Consider the following 8,734-nt stretch of genomic DNA (forward strand, 5'->3'; position numbering starts at 1 on the left):
CTCACCCATCCACTCACTCACCCACCCATCCACTCACTCACTCCCCCAACCACTCACTCCCCCACCCACCCACTCACCCACCCACCCACCCCCTCACTCACCCATCCACTCACTCACTCACCCATCCACTCACTCACCCACCCATCCACTCACTCACTCACTCACCCATCCACTCACTCACTCACCCATCCACTCACTCACTCACTCACCCATCCACTCACTCACCCACCCATCCACTCACTCACTCACCCACCCATCCACTCACTCACCCACCCATCCACTCACTCACTCACCCACCCATCCACTCACTCACTCACCCACCCATCCACTCACTCACTCACCCACCCATCCACTCACTCACTCACCCACCCATCCACTCACTCACTCACCCACCCATCCACTCACTCACCCATCCACTCACTCACCCACCCATCCACTCACTCACTCACCCATCCACTCACTCACCCACTCTCTCTCTCACATCAGCACAAGAATAATGGTTCACTGAATGAAGACACACAATTGGTTCCGTGTTCGTGTGGTTCCGTGTTCGTGTGTGTTATCCAACAGTCAGATGTGTTTGCTCTCCACCGGCACTGCCACCATCACCGCTTTACTTCCAAAGTCCCAGTAGGCTGTCATATGGAAGGCCATGTTGGAGATCACTACCAGGTACTCACACAGAGCAAAGAAGGTGTAAACTAGGAAAAGAAGGAAACACAGACTCCGTTGAAGTGGGACTGCTCTGACCGGCGTGCTGGCCATCACTCGAATCACAGCTTTAAACCGATGCACTTGTTCTAATATGTTATCATTTGTATAGTAACAGAGACTTGTATAATCTACGCTTAAAAAATGATTAAAACGTGTTATTATTTTGCAAAGAAAAAACACAGAACCTTCGACTGTCTATGGGGAAACATTTACGGTTTGATTTGTAAGTCAGTAGATTTTCTGATGAAGGAAATCTTCAGCACAGAGGAAGGAAGGGAAGTGATAGCTCAGCGGTTAAGGCGTTGGATGACTGATTGAAAGGTTAAGAGTTTGAATCCTAGGCTCACTGAAGCTGCAACTGCTGAGCTTTTGAGCAAGGCCCTTAACCCTCAAACTGCTTAGCTGTATAAAGGAGATAAATACAAGCCGCTCTGGGTGAAGGCGTCGGCCACATGCTATAAAAGTTTCCAGTTTCACAGCTGTATTTTTTAGGCTTATTAACCAGAAAGAAGAGAAGAAAAGAAGCTGGTGATGGAATGACTGCTTATAGCTACTAATATGTTCCACAAAAAAAACCCTCAATAATAAATTTTAGCATAAATGATGAGAATTTTTTTTAACCACTGCAGTACACAGTGGTGTTATTAGACTTTGGGACTTACTGTTATTGTAGGAAAATCATCACCTCTGGGGTGGTAACAGTGACTCATCTGTGTATTGATATTTTTTTCCCCTTCATTACAGCATACCTCCTCATGTTTTCACTTATTAAATGACGACGTGTTAAAAAATAATGCTGAACTAACTAGCTCCGTGCTTTTTTTGGGGGGGCATAACATAACAAGCATAACATTATGACCACCTGCCTAACATTGTGTCGGCCCCCCTTTTCGCAGCCAAAACAGCCCTGACCCGTCCTGCTCTGTGTATTCTGACCCCTTTATATCAGAACCAGCATTAACTTCTTCAGCAATCTGAGCAACAGTAGCTCGTCTGTTGAATCGGATCACACGGGCCAGCCTTCTCTCCCCACGTGCATCAGTGAGCCTCGGCTGCCCATGACCCTGTCACCGGTTCACCACTGTTCCTTCCTTGGACCACTTTTAATAGATACTGACCACTGCAGACCAGGAACACCGCACAAGAGCTGCAGTTTTGGAGATGCCCTGATCCAGTGGTCTAGCCATCACAATTTGGCCCTTTTGGTCAAACTCGCTCAAATCCTTACGCTTGTCCATTTTTCCTGCTTCTAACATCAACTTTGAGGACAAAATGTTCACTTGCTGCCTAATATATCCCACCCACTAACAGGATCACTGATGCACATGGGGAGAGAAGGCTGGCCCGTGTGATCCGATCCAACAGACGAGCTACTGTTGCTCAAATTGCTGAAGTTAATGCTGGTTCTGATAGAAAGGGGTCAGAATACACAGTGCAGGACGGGTCAGGGCTGTTTCAGCAGCAAAAAGGGGGACCGACACCAATATTGGTCATAATGTTATGCCTTCAAGTAGTGGAAGTGAGCATCACCAAAACAAATATTGCTGGGTGACTGGAAAATTGTGTACATTTCTTTTGTAAATCACAACTATTTCTTTAACGTCAATTCAAAACATCCAATGAAGAATGATAAAACAGAGTAAAGTGTTTCAGTGAACTGAACCAGACCCCAATAATGTAGGACACAATGTGAGTACAGTCCAGCACTTCTATGGTAGTTTTCTAAAAAACTGCTTGATCGAGGGCAGCGTATCGAACACTGGAGGCTAGATACAGCTACAGGGTTAAAGACCTTCAGTGAGAAAGGGAAGAGTTTTAATGATTTTCATTTCACTCACTCTGCCTGTTCCGCTCGTTCAGAACAAACGGAGACGAGGAAACCCGTAATTAAACAGGCAAAAGTAGTCGCTTAGTACAGTACAGTAGACGCTCTCCCAGCGTCAGATTCAAAATAGATGCGTCTTATCTGTTCAGAGCTCGTGGCAAGAGTCAAAAGTGGAAACGAGAAGCTTTGCTATGAAACAAAACCACCTCAATTGGCCTGAAAATACTGTACACAGGCACGAAATGATCACTGGTTAAGCATTAAACAGTCACAGTATTTCCTAATCAAAATCTTTATGTAGCTGGAGTTTGCAAATTTGACCTGAATACCCATTTACAGTTACATCTAATTTGTTACAGACTACAGAAATCATCTGGGGCTTTAAAAATCTTCCCATGTTCATTCAGCTGCAATCAGACAATCACATTCATGAAGCTTGAACCAATTTGCCGCTGAGCTTCGGTCCTTATAAGGGCACTTATCTCACTGCGCCTTGACAAACAGACTTCATGCGAGTGACACCTAGAAAAGGGGGCAAAGACGTCGAACTCACTTCCTGATTCACAATACTTGTTGTGGCGCCTGAAGAAGTAACCAGCGGCCGCTGCTAAGACAACGTTGAAGAGGAAGAGGCGGACCTTGTAGCGGTATGATGTCACCTCCTGTTTTCAGAGACAGAGACCGAGAGGAGAAAAGTGGAGAGAGAGAGAGAGAGAGAGAGAGAGAGAGAGAGAAAAGGCAGAACGTTTCATGAAACGAACATTTCACCACTTCTCCTCTGCAACTAGATGTGGTGCAATCATCTAAAGAGATGTTCTGTCAACACTTCACTCTATCTAAACCACTTCCCCCTACACATTACACACCTTCACAGCCTTAAAATAAAGAGCCACTGCAGTCTTCAACACATATGCTCCCAGTTCACAGCTGCACTTGCACCTTTTAAGACATGATACCAGTAATATATGAAGCCTTATTAGCAGCTATGAGCATTTAGAACAATATGTTTCATATCAAAGCTTATTACTTCCTTTCTGTGCACGTGAGAGATCGAGCTACATTACGGATCGATTTAAGCATGTGATGTGAACAAACAGAAAATGAGAATGTTTACACAGTTGGTTAACCCACAATAATTAAATGCTAGGAAACCCACACAACAGACTAAACTGATTAGATGCAGATAAAGAGAAAACTTTCAACGACGATGGCACACAAATGGCTAAGGGTGAGGCAGGATGTGAAGAGAGCGCCCTCTGGTGGTGGCACAGAATGTAGAGTCAATTGGACAGCCAACAAATTAGAGACTATTTATATCAGGGATCCTCAAATCTGGCCCACGAGATCCACTTCCCTGCAGAGTTTAGCTCCAACCTTAATCAAACACACCTGAGCACGCTAATCGGTGTCTTCAGGATTATTAGAAAATCACAGGTAGAGGAGTTTGATCAGGGTTGGAGCTAAACTCAGCAGTGGATTGGCCCTCCAGGGCAAGATCTGAGGAACTCTGACCTGTGTAATGAAACAGTTCCGGTCAAAAAACAGGGGCTTGTTTGTGATGGCCCGCTGTAGCCGCTTTACCCCCGGAACAGGGTTCATAAGCGATCTTTGAACAAGTTTAATATGTACCTAACGAAGTTTACTGCCCTGAGCGATAATTCTTCCTAAATACTAATAGTGATATCTCATGTAAACTGGTATCGTGTGTGTGTTATTAAACTTTTACATGTAAATAAGGTGTGTATCGAGACAACGTACAAATGTGCTGCAAAAGAGCTTATGACCGCACCGAACTATAATCTTCAATTACGAATATTTAACCAGAAATCAGTGCAGCTGCAGAATAAGAATAATCTTTCTATTTATAGCTATAATTAAGGAAAATGAAGCTTCTGACCAATCAGATTAGATCATTCAAGTATGCAATGCTATAATAACCTGAAATCATCTAACATTGCAGAGAAATATTAGTGTATTATATTATTATTATTATTATCTTTAGGACTGAAATTATATTCTGTTGAATACATGGAAGTAAGTAACATTAGAACCCTCACTCTGTCAGTTCATTAGACAGATATCTCAGTCTGGATTTTCCATCACAGTACACAGAATGAGGTCTAAATTCATAAAGACAAAGACCCTTCGAGTACAAACACAGTGAGAAGTGAGGAAGAGAGTTGTGTTACCTCATTACTAAAGGTGTTCCTGGTGATCACATACCAGAGCCTGCAAGTGCACAGCATGTGGAGCCCAGAGCTGGCGATGAACATGATGAAGCCATTTTTATGAAAATCTACAATAATAAAACAAACAAAAAAAAATTCATATAATACCATGACAACAAAAGAACAATTATGATCATCATGAGGGAAAAAAATGACCAAATCATTATATTAACCAATCCAAAGGGAATCTGTTCAACTTGCACCTACAAAACCTACACTTTCCAAAAGGTGCCTACATACACACACTGATCAGTCATAACTTTATGACCACCTGCCTATTATTGTGCTGCTGCCAGAACAGCCCTGACCTGTCCAGGCATGGACTTCACTAGATCCCTGAAGGTGTGCTGTGGTATCTGGCACCAAGATGTTAGCAGCAGATCCTTTAGGTACTGTAAGTTGTGAGGTGGGGTCTCCATGGATGGGACTTGTTTGTCCAGCACATCACACAGATGCTGGATTGGATTGAGATCTGGGGAATTTGGAGGCGGAGTCAACACCTCAACATGCACCCGGCTATCCACGTGATGTAATAGAAAACGTGATTCATCAGACCAGGCCACCTTCTTCCATTGCTCCATGGTCCAGTTCTGATGCTCATGTGCCCATTGTTGGTGCTTTCAGCTGTGCACAGGGGTCCGCATGGGCACCCTGACCGGTCTGCGGCTATCCGGCCCTCATACGCAACAAACTGTAATGCACTGTGTATTCTGACCCCTTTATATCAGAACCAGCATTAACTTCTTCAGCAATTTGAGCAACAGTAGCTCGTCTGTTGGATCGGATCACACGGGCCAGCCTTTGCTCCCCACGTGCATCGATGAGCCTCGGCCGCCCATGACCCTGTCACCGGTTCACCACTGTTCCTTCCTTGGACCACTTTTGATAGATACTGACCACTGCAGACTGGGAACACCCACAAGAGCTGCAGTTTTGGAGATGCTCTGATCCAGTGGTCTAGCCATCACAATTTGGCCCTTTTGGTCAAACACTTGTCCATTTTTCCTGCTTCTAACACATCAACTTTGAGGACAAAATGTTGACTTGCTGCCTAATATATCCCACCCACTAACAGGTGCCATGATGAGGAGATCATCAGTCTTCTTCACTTCACCTCTCAGTGGTCATAATGTTATACCTGACCAGTGTGTGTTGTATGTATATAAGGCATGTATTGCAGAACATGTGTTCAAACCCCACTCACTGTATGTTTCGGTAGAAGAGACGTAAGTCAGCAGCAGCAGTCCAGCGTTCTCACTTAGAGCACAGAGGAGAGTGAAGATGCTCAGGAGCTGCTCCACTATCTGCCTGGCGAAGCGGCTTCTGTAAAAGCTGAAGTAAGCCGCTGCTATCAGGAAGCGAGGGGCAGAGTGCAGGCCGATGCAGAAGCGCCAGATGTAGCGCTGCGGTGTGAGGCTGATGGCTGCGCTGATGGACGGGAGGTAGTTTCGGACCTAGAAAAGAAAATTTACGATTAATTATCCTTACTTTAGACCCCCCCCAGAACAACCAACCCAATGAGGTGTATGGAAGATGCTGGACATAAGCAGATTTTTTAAAACATGCATAGAATTGTTAATATGGTGAAGTTTTCTCTGACAATACGTATATATTTAGCATTTTACAGGAAGTGATTGCATGAACAAACAAAACAACAAAACATGAGTTTGAAGTAATCATATTTTTCTTCTCACTACTGTATTTTTAACTGACCTGCACTTTTCGATCTGGTGGTGACAGCTGTACAATTGGGAGCTAAACCTTATGTAAACCTTAACTTCATGTAGAGCTTTTAGACTAGAGCTGTAGCAGATATTAATCAAAGGTTTTTGACACAGTGACACTGAATCAACTTCTCGTCTGATATCAAGTCACAACTACACCGATCAGGCATAACATTATGAGAACTGACCGAAGTGAAGTGAATAAGACTGATGATCTCCTCATCATGGCACCTGTTAGTGGGTGGGATATATTAGGCAGCAAGTCAACATTTTGTCCTCAGAGTTGATGTTAGAAGCAGAAAAAATGGACAAGTGTAAGGATTTGAGCGAGTTTGACCAAAAGGGCCAAATTGTGATGGCTAGACCACTGCATCAGAGCATCTCCAAAACTGCAGCTCTTGTGGGGTGTTCCTGGTCTGCAGTGGTCAGTATCTATCAAAAGTGGTCCAAGGAAGGAACAGTAGTGAACCGGAGACAGGGTCATGGGCAGTCAAGGCTCATTGATGCACGTGGGGAGAGAAGGCTGGTCCGTGTGATCCGATCCAACAGACGAGCTACTGTTGCTCAAACTGCTGAAGAAGTTAATGCTGGTTCTGATAGAAAGGTGTCAGGATACACAGTGCAGGACGGGTCAGGGCACCAACACAATATTGGTCTTAATGTTATTCCTGATCAGTGTAGATTCCTCCATAAGATGACATTTTCCTATATGCAAATGAGCTCCGCCCATTCATGAATATGTAAATTGGCCCACGATTACAGTGTGTGAAGTACAGACCTGGCAGTGAGTGTAGGTGGCTTCGTTGTAGTCATAGAGAAGTGAGAGAGTGATGCAGGTGATGAGGCCGAGGAGAGGCAGACTCACGGTCACTACCGCGAATATAGTGAAGGGCAGCCGGACGAGCGGTTTATCTCGCTCAGTGCCGCCGCCATACGGCCCCTGCGGCAGCATCCCGGCCACTTTAACTAACACACACACACACTGTAACCTACTGCCTAACTCCTAAACCAACAGGTCAGAGGAATCACTACTGGCAGCTCAAACTCCATTTCATACCACAGATTAAGCGTGTTTTGCGCGCGAGCTACTCGACAACGATAGCATTGTTGCTAATTAGAAACTTACACAGATACTGAAAAGACTTTTATAAGCAAATAAATCATATCCCCGTGAGTTAGTTCAGCGTTAATCTAACCGGAAAGCTGCGAAATAGGTGGCGGTACATGGCGATATACTAACCTCCGGTAGACCGTAAATACAAAATAAAAGTCTTCGGTTTTGCTAAGCTAATCGTAACAGCTAACGAACATTTTGTGTGTTTGTTTCGTTATTCGCGTTGTATGGATAGCGTTTTGACAGAACCATAACGTGAAAGAGAATCTGCACTTTTTTTGTTGTGTTTAGTTTTATGTATTTATTTTTTAAAGGTTTTTTCTTCATTAATGGTCCCAACAATTACAATCACTACTCAATCCGTACCGGGAACACGAATTGTACTGCGCATGCGTCCACTTTCTTGCCTGAAGTTATAACACTACTACTACTAATACAGTACAATTGCAGCAATTCCGCGCATGCGCAGAATAAAACCCGAGAAGTGACCGTACTTCTGTGGGAAAGCGTATACCTTTACAGAGCCATGCTGCCTTCACGTGTTAGCGGAATTACTGTTGATAAGCGTTCACGAAATAAAGTTTCAAGTTGTAATCACTTGAAATGTGAGCCTTTTAGAAAAGAACAGTGTCAGAAAGATACCAAAATAGATCAGATCATCTAACATCGATGATGATACTTAAAGCGGAGACTTAATCGACTCGGAAAGTGCAAGCAAGTGAAGGCAGCATGATTGCTCTGGCAGCAAAATCTATTATCACCCATTTCCACTGGCATGTGAGGTCGGAGTCGCAGCTTTCAGACTTCCAGAGGCTGAAGGTGAAATGGAATGGAATTTATGAGGCAGTATTACCATCCTCAAGTTGACTGTGTTCCAATAACATGTGTTTTATTCCTCTTATAGAACAGCAATTTCTCAACCCTGATTTATAGTTACACTATATTACCAAAAGTTTATCGAGTTCAGGGGTTAAGGTGTTCTATGGGGTTGAGGTCAGGACTTTGTGCAGGCCAGTCAAGTTCCTCCACACCAAACTCACTCATCCATGTCTTTTTGGGCCTTGCTTTGGTCACTAGTGTGCAGTCATGTTGGAACAGGAAGGGGTCATCCCCAAACTGTTCCCACAAA

The 8,734-nt window shown here is 44.1% G+C and overlaps 1 protein-coding gene across 1 annotated transcript; it reads right to left on the reverse strand.

Moving 5' to 3' along the window:
• Window positions 1–401: 401 nt before the first annotated feature.
• Window positions 402–7,889, reverse strand: pgap2 (post-GPI attachment to proteins 2). The gene is made up of 5 exons (XM_058415521.1): window positions 7,270–7,889; window positions 5,972–6,221; window positions 4,729–4,835; window positions 3,093–3,201; window positions 402–701 (listed from the first exon to the last, which is right to left on the reverse strand). The coding sequence occupies exons 1-5, from the start codon at window positions 7,441–7,443 to the stop codon at window positions 571–573; spliced, it is 771 nt and encodes a 256-aa protein (XP_058271504.1). The 5' UTR covers window positions 7,444–7,889; the 3' UTR covers window positions 402–570.
• Window positions 7,890–8,734: the final 845 nt, after the last annotated feature.

The sequence above is a fragment of the Hemibagrus wyckioides genome, linkage group LG18 (genome assembly GCF_019097595.1).
Source record: "Hemibagrus wyckioides isolate EC202008001 linkage group LG18, SWU_Hwy_1.0, whole genome shotgun sequence".
Classification (NCBI taxonomy): domain Eukaryota; kingdom Metazoa; phylum Chordata; class Actinopteri; order Siluriformes; family Bagridae; genus Hemibagrus; species Hemibagrus wyckioides.